At 53.5% G+C, this 18,252-nt stretch overlaps 1 protein-coding gene across 4 annotated transcripts in view; it reads left to right on the top strand.

Annotated features, from left to right (window-relative positions):
• Nucleotides 1-18,252, top strand: part of SLC25A42 (solute carrier family 25 member 42) — a 45,704-nt gene that overhangs the window by 16,535 nt on the left and 10,917 nt on the right. For 2 of the 4 annotated variants that reach the window (XM_070792472.1, XM_070792469.1), the window contains exon 2: nucleotides 17,119-17,232. In XM_070792472.1, coding sequence (XP_070648573.1) covers nucleotides 17,152-17,232 — 81 coding nt within the window. In that variant the 5' untranslated portion in view covers nucleotides 17,119-17,151. Of the gene's footprint in view, nucleotides 1-1,076; nucleotides 1,549-3,727; nucleotides 3,871-5,064; nucleotides 5,183-17,118; nucleotides 17,233-18,252 lie in introns of those variants that run through there. The other 2 variants (XM_070792471.1, XM_070792470.1) reach the window with 2 other exon arrangements.

Here is an 18,252-nt window from a genome sequence, read left to right as displayed (position 1 = left end):
CACCAACTCGATGGACATGAGTTTGAGCAAGCTCCGGAAGTTGGTGATGGACAGGGAAGCCTGGCGTGCTGCAGTCTATGGGGTCACAAAGAGTCAGACGCGACTGAACTGAAGGGAGAAGAGGGTTGGTGAGGAAAGGGAGGCCTGAAGTGTGACCAGGCTCCTACCACCCTGGAAGGGCACTGGAAGTGCTTCTCTGATGGATCAGAGAAGGGCCTCCCAGGGCACATGGAGTGGAGGGCTATTTAGTGTGCTGTCTTAAATTTTGTTTCTTTGTTTTTGCTGCACCGAGTCTTCGTCGCTGTGTGCAGGCTTTCTCTGATTGCGTGGGTGGGGGCTACTCTTGGGAGCAGTGTGCAGGCTTCTCACCCGGGTGTCTTGCTGCAGAGCACAGGCTCTAGGCGCACAGGCTTATCTGCTCCGCAGCATGTGGGCTCTTCCTGGGCCAGGAACTGGACCTGCGTCCCTTGCATTGGCAGGCAGATTCTTATCCACTGTGCCACCAGGGAAGGACCGGCTGGGTTTGTGTGTGTGTGTGTGTGTGTGTGTGTGTGTGTGTGTGTGTGTAAAGGACACATGACTTAAAATTTACCATTTTACCTTTTGTTCCTTTGGTTTTGGGGCCGTTCTTCACAGCATGCAGGCTCGTAGCTCCCTGACCAGGGATTGAAGCCGTGCCTCCTGCAGTGGGATCTCAGAGTCCTATCCACTGGAGCGATCGGGAGTTCTCCCACTCCACCCAGTTCAGTGGCGCGTAGTGCAGTCCCAGCGCTGTGCTACTGCCGCTTCAAAAGAACCTCGTCACCTCCTGAAGAGGGAGCCTGTCCCCTTGCCCCCAGCCTCGACAACCTCCAGCCTGCTTTCTGTGCCTGGGGACCTGCGTGCTGTGGACACTTGATGTATCCGTGTGGAGTCTCGTAACACCTGGCCCTTTGTGTCTGCCCTCTTGCTCTTGGCACAAGGTTTTCAAGGTTCGTTCGTGTTGTAGCGCATGTCAGTGCTTCATTCTTTTTTTTCCCCAGAGGAATTCATTCCTTTTTATGGCTGAGTAATAATAATTTAGCGATTGCAACCAGTGCTGCTCTGAACACGGGGTGCGAGGATTTGCTTGAATTTCTGTTTTCAGCCCTTCAGAGTGGGAGTAGAGTCTTGGGGTCACATGGTAACTCTGTGTTCAAGTAGCTGGGGAGCCTCCAGACTGATTTCCATAGCCACAGCCCTATTGCACATTCTGGAACAGGAGGATTCCAGGTCCTTGCGGCAAGTTCGGGCAGACCTCAGCAGGATGAAGTCGGGGGAACGTGGTTCTCTTGTGTTCCGGCTCACTCACCCCAGGCTTGGCCAAGCCCAGCTCACAGGTCAGAGAGCCCAGGCCCCCAGGCATTAAGGCACTGCCCAAGGGCGTGCACCGGGCGAGGGCCGGAACCAGCTTTGGACCCAGGACTCTCCCTTCCCAGTTATACTTCCCTGACAGGTGGCAGAGGGGAGGCCGAGCACCGACCCTGGAAGGAACCACAGGAGTGACCATTCCAGCCAGCCTGGGTCAGGGTGAGTGGCGAGGCAGAGGGTGGTGGGGAGCGGGAGAGAGGAGGCAGCACCCCCAGACAGGACTGATGCTAGATGATTTCCAGTGCAAATCCACTGTGTTTTTAAAAACATTTATTTGTTTGTCTGCACTGGGTCTCAGCTACGGCCTGTGGGCTCAGTAGTTCCAGCGCGCAGGCTTAGTTGTCACGACACGTGGAATCTTAGTTCCCAGACCAGGCATCAGACCTGTGTTCCCTGCATTGAAAAGCTGATTCTTAGCCACCAAACCAGCAGGGAAGTCCCCCACTGGGTCTATTTTTTAATTAAACTTAGATTCATTATATGTTTTGCCCTCATATCCTCCCCAGTGCTGTACTGGGACCACAAGATAGGACCAGAAGTCTTGGCAGTCTCTTCTCAATTGGGGAGCTCAGGGTCGGGGGTGGGCAAGAATCTGCCAAGGGTGGAGCCCTTGAAACAAGGGCCACCTGCCCTGCTGGCCTCCCTGCCCCCACATTGGCCCCTCCCAGGCCGCCTCGTCCCAGAAAACAAGCCCACCACTCCGGGGTCTCAGAGAGGACATGGGCAGGTTCCTGGGTCCCCCCAACCTCCCTCCGTCGGACCCTGTCCTGTCTGAGTGGCCCCACGGGCAGCCTCTCTAGGCCTCCTTAGCCTGTCCCCGGCTTCCCCGCTGCCCATACAGATCCACAGGCTCTCCTCTCTCTGGCTGGCTCATTCCTGCCCGGAGGCCTTTTGCACACCCTGACTCACTGTTGGAATGCAGCTCCTGCCAACCCCTCTACCCTCAACCCTGTCTATTCTAGCGTCAGCTCCAGCATCCCCTCAGGAGGCCAGCTTGGCCACCCAGGCTTGAATCTGGGTCCCCATCTCCCTGTTCAATTCCTTCCTGGGGTGTGATGGTTCAGCTCTCTGAACTGTCTTGCTTGCTTCTGCGTGAGGGCACATGCCAGTTTGCTGCCATGCCCCCAGGGCCCAGCAGGGCCTGGCACGAGGAGGCTCTGGGCACCTACCAGCCTCCCCGGGGCAGCCACTGGGCTGCAGGCAGCCCTGGCCATTGTGGTTTTCTCTTTGTCTTATGCTGACCTGGAGTCGCTCTCCTGTGGCTCTGTGCACCGTCCCCCAGGGCCACTGCCCAGCATCTTGCAACAGTCTGTCAGTTTCTCATGGCCGCAGTAGCACACTGCCACACACACGGAGACTGAAAGCCACACAAGCTCAGGATCCTTTGGTTCCGGGGGTCAGACGTCTAAAATGGGTCTGCAGGGCTGGAGATTCCAGAAGAAAGTCTGTTTTCCTTGCCTTTTTCGGCTCCCGAAGGCCATCTGTGTGCTCCTGACAATGGTCCCTTCTACCGCCTTCAAGGCCAGGGTAGCATCTTCAGATCTTTCTGAGATCTGCCTCCATCATCACCTCTCCTTCTCTGACCTTCCTGCCTCCCTCCCTCTCTCTCTTTTTCTCCATTTACTTGGTGGTGCTGGGTCTCAGATGTGGCACGCAGGATCTTCTTTGCTGTGTGTGAGCTCCTAGTTGCAGCATGTGGGATCAGGCTCCCTGACCAGGGATTGAACCCGGGCCTCCTGCATTGGGAGCATGAAGTCTTAACCACTGGACTAGCAGGGAAATACCTTTCTCTCTTAAGGACTTGTGATGCCATTAGGGCCATCCTGATATCCAAGACAGTTTTTCTATCCCAAGTTCCTTAATTTGATCACACCTTCAAACTTCCTTTTGCCATGTAAGGTGACATCCACAGGTCCCAGGGAGTTAGGACAGATGTCTTTAGGGGCCACCACTCAGCTTACCACAGCCCTTTAAATATTGGACCAGAGTGGTCCTTATGGCTCCTTTTTCCAGGACCATTACCCCAAATGTCAGGATAAGAGGGTTCCAGGCCATTTGGTCCCTGCTCACAAGCCTCCCACCCTGGCCCTGCCTGGTGGCACCACTCCCCCTGTCTGAGGTCCTCTTACCCAGAGTGAAGGAGTAAATTCCCCTCAGTTCCCACTCCCCAGGTGCTGGGGGCAGGGGGTGGCTGGCAGCCTTCAGAGGGTTGTCTGCAGAGCAGCAGCGCCTGGCCCTGGGAGCAGGCACCCTGCCCTGCCTCTCCCCACATCTATGTGCACAGTCAGGTTTGAGCCCTATAGGCGCACACCGATGTTTGTTCCTTGCACACTCCCAGTTTTGACTGCTGCAGCTGCTGGAACCTTTTGGACCACTGTTTCATCGTCCTCGGGGTCTCCCTCCCCAGACCTGCCCCTCCACCTCCAATGGATGGGAAGCAGCTCAGTCCGCACAGCACGTGCTAGAAGAGTGAAGCAGTAAGTAAGTAACAGAGCGCTGCTTTAGCCCCAGGATAAACCGATCTGAGCAAATGGCCGAATAAGCAAATAAACACGGGCCTGCCAGTGGCACTGGTGGTGCAGAACCAGCTGCCAGCGTAGGAGACAAGAGGGGCTCGGGCTCGATCCCGGGTCGGGAAGGCCCCCGAGAAGGCAGTGGCACCCCACTCCATACTCTTGCCTGGAGAGTCCCATGGAGGGACGAGCCATGGGGTCGCAAAGAGTTGGACACAACTGAAACAGTTTAGCATGCAGGTAGATAAGGGGGGTGGGGAGACCGCTGTTCTGGAAGAATTCTGAGTTGTGTATGTATATATCCTCCCCTCTCAACCTCTTGCTTAAATTCCCTCTTCCACCCCACCTCTTGCCCATAGTGGGCTGGTTCCAAAGAGAAGAGTCTAGAAAGGGGAAAAGGATCACTAGACGGGGGTTAAAGTCCCCACTTTAACCAAGAAGCCCAGGTTCATCACCCCTAGAGTAAATCTGTGCCCTCAGGGGCCCCGTGTGTAATGTTTGGGAGAGGGCCCCCCACCTCTGTGTACCTCCTGGAACCCCACAACCCAGGCTAATGGTGAGAAAACACTTGGGACAAGCCCAGACAGGGTGGTGAGGGGAGTTATCCTGCAGCACGAGGAAGGCCTCAAGCTCATGGATGAGACACAGAGGCAGAAAAGGGAGATTCGGGGAATAACTCACAAAACCGAAGAAAGCCCGGAGTTCAGCGGACAGTTATGTTAGAACAAGAGCAGTAAAGGTCTCGCCGCCCGGGTCAGCCCAGGCTCCCTTTGCATGGTCACCCTTCTCAGATCTGTGGACCATGACACTGAGGGGTCTCAAGAGGCCCCTGCTTCTTTATTTTATCAGGCACTGCCATGTGGCACTGCCCACTGCCCATAAGCCACCTCCATGCAGGGAGTGGTCCACACAAGGCCCTCCATTCAGGAAGGGGCAACTGGGGCTTGAACCAGCTCTAGCCCTTCACTGTGGAACGACCCGTCGGCATTTTCCAACATGGCATCTGCCCAGCCCGCCTGCGTGGGGTGGTTCTGCTCCTTTCATCCGGTCTCCCTTTGCGCCTCATTACCTCAGGTTGGGCCCAAGATATTAGATTTTTTAAATCCCGCAAGGTCCAGGGTATCATCTTTCCCCAGACAGTATTTCCGCTGGCTCTTTCCAGGCTTGAGAGAGCCAGAGACTGGGGCCACCTTCTTCCAAGTTCAAGACTGAACGTTCTCAGGCTGCCAGACACCAGGCCTCCGTCCCTCCAGCACCTTCCTTCTACCCCGCGGCCTTTGGTGAGTGCCCACAGGGACTGGTTACCCAGGGTCTCCATCGCTGACCGCTCTCCCCGCTGACTGCTCAGCCGGCCCCTTGGCTGCCTCTTCCAGGCTCACCTCTCAGGAACTTGCTGATTTTGGCTTCCGGTGACCCAGCCTCCTCAGATCTAAGGGGTCTCTGCCCTTTGGCTTCAAGTTCTGCATGGCTTTGAGAGTTGTCTCAGGAGCTGAGTGCAGCCAAACTCTTACCGCTGCCTCCCCTGCGCTACTGTTCCTTCAGGTTAAACAGAGTCTTTCTTAAGGGGCACATGCTTCTCTGGAAGAAGCATTCAGGATGAAATGATACTGAGGTCACTGAGGAGCCGGGCTCTGTGGACACGGATTCAGTTGTGGCTCTGGAGTCCCATGTCAAGGCTGGAGTTGCTTCTGCTCTTGGTCTGGCCAAGCTGCTCCACATCTTATCAGCAAAGCAGGGACATAAAGCAGTGACTGTGATGGCCCCAGTTATCAGCTGTGATGGTTATCGCCATGGCACTCTCCAGCAAGGACGCATGCTGCCTCAGCCTCCCCATCTGTAAAGCGTCATCCGTGGGCGTTGGTTAAGGCTGGACAGAGAACACAGGGGCAGACGGATTTAATGAACAACAGCTGCCATTGTTCCGTCGTGTCAAGTATCAGCCTTCACCCCATTCTCACCCCCACGTGCAGGGCCAGAGGCAGAGGGTGAAGGCCTTGGCCTGAGGAGAGACCAGGGTCAGGGTGCACCTGCCAGGAAGGACGCGGGTCTCCCTTCAAGCCAGGCAACACTAACCGCTCCTGTGGGGCCATGACTGCTAGCACCCTTCCCCAGCACAGAACTCGGCGACGCCGCTCAAAGGCACCCGGTGGGCAGGGAGGAGCCAGACCACTGTGCCAGCCCCTCTAGCCACAGGCATCTGACGTGTTTCTCTGAAAACTTTGGCAGTCCCAGAAGCTCCTGGTTTTCTCATAACTTCTTTTATTTTTTTTTTTAAGTTGTGTACTTTGAAATAACTTTAGACTCACAGAAAATGACAAAACTAGCTGAGAGTTCCTGATACCTTTCACCCAGCGGCTCCGACGGTTAGCGTCTCACACACGGTGCGGTTGTCTGAGCCGGAAACTAAACGTCGGCACGACACTAGGGTCTCGTCTCCAGACCGGAACCTCACGTTATCAGCTTTCCCCCTTGGGTTCTTTTTCTGGTCCAGGCTCGGATGTTGCATTTAGTCCTCATGTCTCCTGAATCACCTTCGATCTGTGAAGCGATGGTTCCGCAGCCTTCCCTTATTGTCCGTGACCTTCGCTCTGAGAACCGCTCAGCTGTTTGCAGAGTGTGCCTCAGTGTGGCTTGTCAGATGTTTCCTCGGGATCAGATCAGGGGTTGTGCGTCTTTGGCAGAAACCCCACAAGTGACGCTGTGTCCTTCCCGTTGTGTTACATCCAGCGTGCGAGCTGTCGCTGTGTCCTGTCCTCTGTGGCTGACCTTGATCGCTTGGTCAAGATGGGGTCTGCCAGCTTGCTCTGCCCAGAGAAATTAAGTGTCTTGTGGAGAGATGCTGAAGACCACACAGATATCCCCCTTCTCATTGTATTTTCACTCTCTCCCTTTAGTGTCGGTCCACCTGTAGTTCTTTTTTGTAAAATTTTTCTACGGTAATGAATTATCTGTTTGTTTTTGGCTGTGCTGGGTCTTCACTGCTGAGTGTGGGCTTCTCTGGTTGCAGCAAGCGGGAGGCTACTCTCTCGTGCTGGGCAGGCTTCTCATTGCAGTGGCTTCTCTAGTTGCAGAGCACAGGCTCTGAGGCATTCGGGCTTCAGCAGTTGTGGCACATGGGCCCAGTTGCCCCGCAGCATGTGGAACCTTCCAGCAGCAGGGATTGAACTGTGTCCCCTGCATCGGCAAGCAGATTCTTAAACCCCAGACCGCCAAGGAAGTCCCATTCGCAGTTTTTGGCAGCAATAGTGAACACCGACATTTGTCTGTTGGTGATTTTCTGTGTCCATCATTCCTCATACGTTCATTAGTTGAAATTCTGCCATAAGGAAGAGCTGTCTCTTCTCCTCTCTTCATGCAATTACCTGTAGAAATAAACGAAGGCCACTTCAGTGAAAACAGCAGAGGCTTGCTAGAGACAGGGGTCAGCTGCCACCACTGCATTTGGCAGAGACTGAAAGACAGCAGCGGGGAGAGAGCCTTATGGCGGAGAAGAGAAGGTTCAGGTGTGCCTGTTAGAGGCTCTAGGCAAGAGAAGTGGGGTGAGGGGATGCCTGCCCACAGCAGTTGCCTTCCATGAATGGCCAGGGAGGCATACTATTTTTTTTTTTTTTTTTTGGATTGTCCTAAGTTGGAAGCAGAAACAAAAATTAGGAGAGCTGCAGTCACCAAACTCGAGCTGTTTTGGGCCAGGTGCTGGAGTCATTATGGTTTGCTTACCTGGCTGCTTATTGCAGAGGTCGTGGGTCAGAGTCCTACCATCATGCATGATCTGGCTGTTGTTCCTGTATATGTTCTGTCTCTCTTACCCAAAGATTTTTGGGTTTTGTTTTGTTTTTTGTTGTTGTTTTACTGAGAACTTTTTTTTTTTGAAGTATAGCTGATTTTCATGTTAGTTTCAGATGTACAGCATAGTGATTCAGTTATGTATTTTTTTCTGATTATATTCCATCATAGGATATCACAAGCTATTGAATATAATTCCCAAAGCGGTACAGTAAATCCCTGTTGCTTACTTGTTTTATGTATGATAGTTCATGTCTGTTAATGGGGGTGAGTTCTTGCATTTTTTAATTGAGGTATAATTGACATATTATAGTCACCCGCTGTTGTCCTGGGCTTCCCAGGTGGCAGTAGTGATAAAGAACCCGCCTGCCAACGCTGGAGACACGACAGCTGCAGGTTCGATCCCTGGCTCAGGGAGATCCCTGGAGGAGGAAATGGCACCCCACTCCAGCATTCTTGCCTGGAGAATCCCGTGGACAGAGGAGCCTGGTGGGCTACAGTCCATGGGGTCACAAAGACTCGGACATGACTGGAGCGACTTAGCACCTACGTTGTTATCCTGAGGGGATTGGTTCCAGAATCTCCCTCAGATATACAAATCTGGGGGTGCTCAAGTCCCTCATTATAAAATGGTGTAGTATTCGCATGTAACATCCTCCAGTCTACTTTAAATCATCTCTGTGCTGTGCTTGGTCCCTCAGTCGTGCTGACTCTGCGACCCCATGGAGTGTGGCCCACCAGGCTCCTCTGTCCATGGGATTCTCCAGGCAAGAATCCTGGAATGAGTTGCCATGCCCTCCTCCAGGGGATCTTCCCAACCCAGGGATCGAACCCAGGTCTCCCGTGTTGCAGGCAGATTCTTTACCAGCTGAGCTACCAGTGGAGCCCCTAAATCATTTCTAGGTCACTTACAATACCTAATACAGTGTGTTATAGAAATAGTTGCCTTGGATGTAGCCGGCCAGACTCCTCTGTCCGTGGAATTCTGCAGGCAGGAATACTGGAGTGGGTTGCCGTTTCCTTCTCCAGGGGGTCTTCCCGAGCCCGGGATGGAGCTCTCACCTCCTGCGCTGCAGATGGAGGCTTCACCACTGAGCCACCTGGGGAGCCCTGTGCACAGCAAATTCAAGTTTTGCTTTTTTGGAACTTTCTGTTTTGTTTTGTTTTTTCTTTCTTTCTTTCTTTTTTTTTTAAAAAACTGTTTTCAGTCATCAATTGGTTGAATCCATAGATGCAGATCCTGTGGATACAGAGGGCTGACTGTGTATTAGTTTCAGGTTTACAATATAATGACTCAATATTTGTGTACATTGCAAAATAGGCAGCACAGTAAGCTAAACATATGTCATCACGCATAGTTACAAATTGTTTTATTCTTGTGCTGAAGATATTTTTAAGGAGGATCTCAGATCCCCTCCCACCCCTTCTCCCTTCAGAAAAACTCTCACCTAAGTCCCATTGCCTGTACAGTATTCTTCATGGGGGCCTAGTCTGCCTGCATGACCCAAAACCAAGCCAGCGCCTCACTTTAGAGTTTTCTCGACTTCCCCTCTGAATTGAGGAATGTGCAGTCAAACTTAAAAGCATATTCTCTCCTGGAAGGAGAGCCACAGGGCAGTGAGCTCAGCGGAGTGCCTGCCAGAGTGTCTTTCATGGTAAATACTAACAGAAATAACCTCTGGCCAGAGAGCTCCCGCCGGTCGTGGGGTGTTCATGAACTTCAAGAGGAGGCTGGAGCATTGAGGGTGAGCACCGGTCTCCCCGTGAATGGGCGTCCAGAACCTGAGACTGAGCTGAGCACAGAGCCCCGCGGAGAGACAGTGTCAGCAGCACAAGGAGTGGGAATGTGTGTCCCTCTGGTCCTTGAGATCCGCGGTCGTGCAGCAGACACAGTATCTCAGGAGGTCAGACATTCCAACAAAGGAACCGAGAGAGAGGCGTGGCCGCAGGGAGTGTGTACCGCTGAGGGCCCTGGGGGGACACCGGGGGCCAGAGCTCTGAGCTCTCTTCCATCTTTTTGGAAAGATCGTTTTTTAGGAGCCAGCATTTCCAGCTGGCCTAATGTTCCACACCCTCTCCTGTCGCAGATATTATACATCTTTGAATTTGTGAGCAACTTGCATTTTGAGAAAGTTGTGCTTTGATGCAAAACCAAAGGTCTCTCTCTGCTCCCCACCCAAAAGATGCTTATGTGGTTCATCCGGGCTGGAAGTATATTTGCTTGTCAGGGAACAAATCTGTCACTCTGAGCAAGTGGCTGCCCCAATCTGACCCTCGCCCTTGACCCCAGGACCGTGTCTTAGTTTCTCCCCTGGGGCTCCTGGACCACAGAGAGCATCTCTCTGCTGTGATGAGAGACGCGGGGTGACCCGTGGGCCTGGTGCCTCTGAGATCCCTGGGGACCTCCTCTCCCAGTTATGAAAGCTGCGCCTCCTGTTCCAGGATTCACGGCACAGTTTTCTTTTCTAACTTAATTCACCTAAAGTTTATTTTGTATCACTACCCTAGAAAGAAATTAGGGTTTAAGTCTGAGCTTAAAATGTGTATGTATGGTTTAGTTGCTAAGTCATGTCTGACTTTTGTGACCCCATGGACTGTAGCCTACCGGGTTCCTCTGTCCATAGGATTTTCCAGGCAGGAATACTAGATTGGGTTGCCGTATACACATGTATTAATGCATAATATAAAATGCGTAAGATAGGAAGAAATGACCATCTCCCAACCCACAGCTTGTAACAGTGTTCCTTCAGTCTGCTGCTTGAGACCCTTTATTCATGAAGTCAGTGCAGTTGGTTGTGGTTAGCTTTATCAAAATTAAGTAGAGGGGAGGGAGGGGGAGATGGCAGAGCGAATTGCATTTAAAACGTTTTTTTATATTCTATTTGTATTATTATTATTGTTATTTTTTGGCCGTGCTGGGTCTTCTTCGTTGCTGCCCAGACTTTTCCCGAGTTGCGGCGAATGGGGGCCCCTCTCTAGTTGCGGTTGCAGGCTTCTCACTGCAGTGGCTTCTCTTGTCGTGAAGCATGGGCTCTAGGGCATACGGGCTCCATAGTTGAGGCTCCCAAGCTCTAGGGCACAGGCTCAGTATTGTGACACACGGGTTTAGTTGTTCCATGGATCTTCCCAAACCAGGAATCAAACCCAGGTCTCCTGCATTGGCAGGCGGACTCTTTACCACTGAGCCACCAGGGAAGCCCAGGGCTACCTATGGGACATCCCTGGCGGCTCAGCGGTTAGGAAACCACTCTTCCACTGCAGGGGGACTCGGGTTTGATCCCTGGTTGGGGAGTTAAGATCCTATATGCTGTGTGACACAGCCAAAAATATTCTTAAATAAATAGAAATAAAAAAATAAAAGGGCTACCTATTCCTTCCTGAAACTCTTGTTGCAGTTAGGGCATGGAAGCAGAAGCGTCTATAAGTGAATATATGATACAAAACATACTTCTGAATGTAGGTTACAGTCACAAAGATTTCTTAAATAACTGGTCAGCTAACAAATGTATGAAAAAAGTTTTTTTTTAATTTATTTCATTTATTTCAGTTGTGCTGGGTCTTTGTTGCTTTGCCCGGGCTTTCCCTAGTTACGGTGAGTGCGTTGACCTTCGTTATAGTGCCCGGGCTTCTCACTGCGGTGGCTTCTCTGGTTGCAGAGCACCGGCTCTAGGCGTGTGCCTCAGCAGCTGCGGAGAAGTCCCAGCCTCAGTGAACCCACCCTGGTGGCCGAGGCGGCCTGATGACTGTCCTGAGTATGGGAGCAGTGTGGGAAGTGGGGGCCCTAAGTCAGTAAAGGGGCCTCTTGGGGCAAGTTGAGGGGTCAATTCAGAATCATGTGGCAGTTTGGGGGAAAGAAGCCAGGAGGAAGTGGGGGTGGGGTCCCTGAGTGCAGAGGAGGGGTCTGACCAGGGAAGGGCACTATGGGTGTGGGGCAGCCCCTTGTCGGCTGTGTGAGTGGGGGCCAGCGAAATGCCAACTGCTGGCAAGTCTGCACCCATGGTCAGGCTCCCCCCGTCCCCTGTCCCCTCCGTGTCCGAGAGTCCTCCTCACTGTTGACAGCACTTTGTAAACACACGATCTGCTTCCCATCTTTGCATCTGGACAGCCTCCCACCTAGGCTCAGGCAGGGTCGCTCATTAGTGACAGGCCGCTTGGCGTCCTCCCGTGAGGGCTGAGGTCACACCTTCTCCCTGTCCCCGCCTCCCTTCTCTCCCCGTGGCTTCCCATCCAGACCACCATACCTTCAGGCCACACCAGCGCCTGGTCATGGCCTTACTGGCCCGTGAGGCTCCACGCTCACCTGTCAGGGGAACAGCACGCATTCTGAGACATTCGCCAGGTTACCTGCTAAGAGGAGCTGCCCACGGCCTGCCTCTTTGCCCGCTCATCCACCAGTTAAGTTACTGTCCCGACACACGCCGGCAGCCCCCATGAGGGTTTTAAACCTGCCTTTCTCCATGCCAGTGCAGGCTGGTACCTGTCACTTACTTATTTGGCTGCACTGGGTCTTAGCTGAGGTGTGCAGGACCTCTCTTCAGTTGCGCATGCAGCTCTTAGCTGAGGCCTGTGGGGCCCAGTTCCCGGGCCAGGTGGAACTCGGGGCCCCTGCCTGGGAGCACGGAGTCTTAGCCGCGGGACCACCAGGGAGTCCCTCTGTCGGTCTTTAGTTGTTGATTTTCCTCCCCAGTTCAGCTCAGTCGCTCAGTCGTGTCCGACTCTCTGCGACCCCATGGATTCCCTTCCCAGTGATCTGGTTGTTTCTTTGCCCTTGTCTTGAGCTTGTTTTGGTTTTTTTGAAAGGGCAGAAGCTAGGAAATTAGCATTTGGCCTGAGAGGCAAAATTTTGAAAGCACCCCTCCACAGCCCTGTGGAAGGAATCTCTTTCTCTCTGCCCTGCAGTCCTGGGGAGTTTCCTGGAGGCATCAGGCCCTGGCGGAGCAGCTTGCAAACTCTGGTTGCCCCTCTGCTCAGAGTTAGGGAGCCTGGGGCACCCCACGTTCTCCTCCAAAAGGCGTCTTAGTTTCCTCTGACCCCAGTGACAAACCAGCACAAACTGATTTATGACAACAGAAGTGTATCCTTCCGCAGCTCTGCAGACCACAAGCCCCACGTTAATTCTCCTCAGGCTCCAGGAGACTCTTCTGGTCTCTTCCAGCTTTTACACCGCAGGTGTTTCTAGGCCTGGGCCTGGGTGTGTCACCCTAACACCTCTGTCACGGGGCCTCCCTGCCTGTGTCTGTTTCTCTGTCTCTTATCAGAGATAAGAGATTTGATTTGTCCTTGATTTGAGGACCCAGCCTCATCCAGGGCAAGGATCTCCAGATCCTTACCCTAATGACCTCTGCAAGGGCCTTTTGTTCACAGATTCTGGGGGCACAGGCAGGTCTGGGCGGGGGGCAGGGCACCATTCAGCCCCTGCAGGTGCCTTCCCGTGTCTTGGCCTTGGCTGTCACCAGCAGTGACATGGGACATGCTCTTGTAGGTCTTCACTGATTTGTGCAGTGACTCTGCTTCTGTCCGTGTCCACCACACCGAGGACCTGTCTTGGGTCTGCAGAGTTCCCAGGCCAGGCCCCTGGCCCGGGCCACAGTGAAGAATGGTTCAGAGGCAACACGGGCAAACCCGGGGCTGAGCCTGCACCGCCTGCCGGGGACTCTCTCCTCCTGGGGAGCGTGGAGCAGGAGTCAGAGGGAGGCAAGAAGACAAGTCGTCAGGCTCTAGACTGGATGAGGCTGGACCGTACGAAGGGCTGGATCCTTTGTCAAGAGGGCAGTTTATCAGAATGTGTCCACATGCACCATGCCTGACCCAGCCCTGAGAGAGGCTGCATTGGGACCTCCCTGACAGTCCAGCGGTTGCAACTCCGCACTTCCACTGACGGGGGCACAGGTTCGATCCCAGATCGGGGAACTAAGATCCTACCTGTCGAGCAGTACAGGAAAAATAAAAATAGGAACTTCCCTTGTGGTCCAGTGGTTAAGAGTCTGTCTTGCAATGCAGGGGACGTGGGTTTGATTCCTGGTCGGGAGCTAAGACCCTGACCCACATCTCACGGCTCATGCTTATGCTTCCCTTCTTCCAGGGCCGAGGTGTAACTAAGCCTGTGCAGCGCAAAGATCCTGGGTGCCGCAGCTAAGCCCGAAGCAGCCAAATAAATAAATACAGAAAGAAAGAAAGAAAGGTTGCATTGTTCGCACGCAGGCGCCCAGCCGTGGAGACAGGCCCCCGGAGCGCTGGCAGTGGTGCTGAGCATCAGCAGACACGTGGGGCGTGACACAGTGGCAGGCACCCCAGACGGAGCGCCCAGCAACGGCCTGAGAAAAAGCCCTCCAGCCTAGTTGCTCTTTGTTTGTTTGGGAGCAGTTTTAGATTTAGAAAAGTTACAAAAGTAATTCAGAGTCCCCCCGCCGCACACTCCCAGTTTCCTGTAGTAATAACATCTTCTGTTAGTGTTACATTTGTCACAACTAATGAACAAGTACCGATGCGTCATTATTTTTAAAGTGATTAATTTTTAAAAATTTTCCCAGTTTGGCTGCTGGCGGGCTCTCTCTGGTTGTGGGGCATGGGCTTCTCGTTGTCCTGGCTTCACTTACTGCAGAGCAAAGGCCCCAGGGCACAGGAGCTTCAGGGGTTGTGACCCTTGGGCTCTAGAGCTCAGACTCAGTAGTTGGGATGCGTGGGCTAGGTGCCCCCAGGCCTGTGCAGTCTCACTGGGCCAGGGATCAAACCCGCGTCCTTTGCGTCGGCAGGCGGATGATTCACTAAAGTCCATTGTTTATTCATGTTTCCTTAGTGTTTCCCTAATGTCCTTTTTCTATCCCAGGATCCTCACATTACATTTAGTCATCACCATCACTTCTCTTTAGGCTTCTCTGGGCTGAGATAGTTTCTCAGACGCTCTTGGTTTTGATGACCTTAACAGGTTGGAGGAAAACTGGTCTGGTGTTCTGTAGGATGGCCCTTGGTTGGGATTTGTTCGATGTTTTTCTCATGGTTAGACTGGGCTTCGGAGAGGAGGAGCCTTTTTCATCACACAGGTGACCAGGCCGTGTGCGGTGAACGTGACTTACCACTGTGGTGCTGATCTCGATCGCCTGGCTGAGGGGGTTTTCTGGCAGCTGTCTTCACTAAAGTGACTCCCCTCTACTTTCTGTGCTGTGCCCTTTGAAAGGAAGTCACCACCCATGACCCACACCTCAGGGCTCCTGCTTATGCTTCCCTTCTCCCAGGGCTGAGCACCTGTGTCAGTTACTTGGGACTGACGTTCTTCAACCTGGGACATTTGTCTCTTCCTCCTCATTTATTTACTCAATTATTTATTTATGTTCGTGTGGCTTGTGGATATTTATTTTGCACTTCGGGTTGTAATCCAACACTGCTGGGATTTCCCTGCTGGTCCAGTGGTTAAGATTCCGCACTGGGGCTACAGGGGGTGTGGGTTCCATCGCTGGTTGGGGAACGAAGACCCAGCATGCGGTGGTGCTGCCAAAGTAACAGCAATAGTCCAACACCGCTGCACTGACTGTGGTGCTCGGGCTGTTCCCGCTTTGGCCGCTGGGGCGCCTTGATTTGCCTTTGTGTCCCGTCGTCACAGCACCACGGGCTGTGGCTCCTGCCCGGCACTCCAGGGTGGCCCAGGCTCATCCTTAAATTTCTGACCCTGTCTTAGAAGCAGCCCTTCCTCCTCGAGTCAGGGACCGTTTTCGGTAGGAAATGGCAGCAGAGGCCACTTGGAACAGAATCCTGCTTGTGCTTCCTAAGATGTCCCATACCAGCGGGTGCTTGGGAGGGCCCAGGCGGCAGGAGGGGCTTCCACGGCTGGCTCGGGGGTATCTGCCTCATTTGCATCATTTACAGGAAAGCATGGGGCCTCCCAGGTAGCTCAATGCTAAAGAATCCGCCTGCCAACATAGGAGCCACAGGAGACACGGGTTTGATCCCTGGGTCAGGAACATCCCCTGGAGGAGGAAATGACAACCCACTCCAGTATTCCTGCCGGGATGGACAGAAGAGCCTGGCAGGCTGCAATCCATGGGGTGACACGTGACTGAGCACAGGAAAGCGTAATATTTTTTTAAATACTTATTTTTATTTTTGGCTCAGGTTCCAGCTGCCCTGTGGCATGTAGGATCTTAGTTCCCCCACCAAGGATTGTACCCACATCCCCTGCATTGGAAGGCGGATTCTTAACCACTGGACCACCAGGGAAGCCCCAAGGAAGCCTGCGGGTTCACTGGGTGATTTTAAAGCGTGGGAACTGAGGCCTCCAAGCACACCAGTGCCCAGTGGCATCTCGGTGACACCAGTCCTTCATATTGTATGTTTTTCCTCCTGGTCCTCTCCCTGTGGTCGCTAAGCTTTGAGTGCGCTTCCTCTGGGAGGTTAAAGGTAGGTTTGTTACCAAAACAGTGGGTTCACCTCTTTGTGGATGTCAAGCCAATAGACACAACCAAGCCAAAGATGGGGAGAAGGAAGGATTTATTACCTGCAGTAAGTTAAAGGAAATACAAGGGACCTTTTCCAAAGCAACGTCTCCCTGAACAGCAAAACTGGGGAAGTTTTAAGCTCAGGGTCCATGAGTATTCAGGAAGGGGCTTGAACAGAGGACAATTCAGCACAGAATTGGGGCAAAGGTCCAGAGTCCAAGCTTTAGTTGATTGAAGTCAGGAGGATCAACATCATTCCACCCTCCACCTGCTTGGGGGCCTTAGTTCCCACAGAACGCAAAGATATATTTATTATTATGTATATCCTTTGAGGAGGAACTGCTGCTGCTGCTGCTGCAAAGTCGCATCAGTCGTGTCCTACTCTGTGGGACCCCAGAGACGGCAGCCCACCAGGCTCCCCCGTCCCTGGGATTCTCCAGGCAAGAACACTGGAGTGGGTTGCCATTTCCTTCTCCAGGGCCTGAAAGTGAAAAGTGAAAGTGAAGTCGCTCAGAACTACTAGTGAAGTTCAAAGATTAATTTTCTAAAAGTATTTCTGAGAGCGGAATCTCAGGTCCAAGCTGGCATCACCCCAAAGTGGGCTGGGCTCCAGGGCAGGTGGAGACCTCCGGCCTCCACGTTCTAGAGCCCACCCCACCCCTCCCACCTCCTGCTGTGTGACCTGGCTGGCAGCTTCACCTCTCTGAGCCAACCTAAGTGGTCGGTGCCAGCTTGGAAAACAACGGAGGACTCAGAGGCCTGTTGGTGACAATGAGATCACAGAGCTGATGGGAAGTGCTCTTGTAAATGATTAAGCAGTCAGGGCAGGGGACTCTGGCATCCAGATGCAGGTTCTGTTGTCTTTATCCTGCAGGGAGACCAAAGTCAGGTTAGGCGAAGCGTGCCTCTGCGGCAGTGCTGGCATCGGGTCATTGAGGATGAATTCCAGGCCCTGGGCTGGTGGAGGAGGCCGCCTTCTCACTGTGCCCCGTTTTGCTCCCCAGGACTGAGTCCCCGCCGTCCTGAGCAGGCCTGGAATGGGTACTGGTGTGAAGGAGGGCGTGGTGCGTTTGCGTGACGATGCCGAGCCTGTCCTGCCCGCGCACGTCTCCTCAAAGGCAAGTACCCCTGCCCCTCCGTGGGCGCGCTCACCCGCTCCCTCTTCCATGCTCGCACCTCATATAAATCACCCCCTCCCACACTAAGGGCGGGGGCGGTGGGGGGTGACGCAGGCCGCCTCCTATTCCGTTTTTATAGCCCTGTCTGTGCTGTGGATCCCGCCGCCCCATCGCTTGGCAAGAAGTCAAAACCTCACCCACATTTGGCAGGGATGTCAAAGGTGTCCCTGGGTCCCTCTTCTGACTCAGATTTGCCAACACAGAGTAATTAGCCAAAGGTGGGGTGGGCTGAGGGGAGCTCCTCACACCAGGGAGGAGTTTACCCTCAGCTCTGAAGTTCATCCCCAGTGACGCCCTTCAGTTGAAGACAAAAGGTTTATTCCCTCGTAAAGAAATTGGATCAGGCCCATGCTTGTTCACCACAGAAGCCAGAAGTTCCCCCACTGGAACCTCGAGCATGGACTAATCCATCCTCACTGCCAGGCCAGCTCAGGCGCCCGCAGGCAGTTCTCAAAGTCCACGGGCTCAAAGGCTGAAGCAATGTCAACCTCTGGCCCTCCTGACCTTTCCCCAAGTTCCAGGTTGCTCCATGGAGCACCAGGCGGACAGGAGGCCTGGTTCTTGGGACCCCGGTCACCACGCTGGTCGACAGAGGGGTGAGCCCCAGAGCAGGCACCCCATCCCTCACAGTTCAGTGAACTTTAGCATATGAGGGAGACGTGGCCCTCCCTCCACTGGCCCAGATGGATCCCGCCAAGCGGACATGCCCAGCAAAGGCCCCCGTGCCCAGCCTGCACTCAGACACACGCGGCAGCAGTTTTCCTCCTGCTGGCTGGCGCGACCCACATCAGTCTTGCCTGCTTGGCTAACCCAGCGCAGGGAGCTCACTCTACAGTGTCCCATTTCTTTGGTGAAAGAGCTGGGCATCTTCCTGTGGTTTTGCTGCTCGTGTGGATCCTATCTGTGGACCACCCGTTTTCTCTCCATCAGGCTGCCTCCCTCATTCTTCATTTGCAAGGA

Source organism: Bos indicus, chromosome 7 (genome assembly GCF_029378745.1).
Source record: "Bos indicus isolate NIAB-ARS_2022 breed Sahiwal x Tharparkar chromosome 7, NIAB-ARS_B.indTharparkar_mat_pri_1.0, whole genome shotgun sequence".
Classification (NCBI taxonomy): domain Eukaryota; kingdom Metazoa; phylum Chordata; class Mammalia; order Artiodactyla; family Bovidae; genus Bos; species Bos indicus.
Note: the sequence above shows the minus strand (reverse complement) of the source record. Positions and strands in the feature narration are given on the sequence as shown.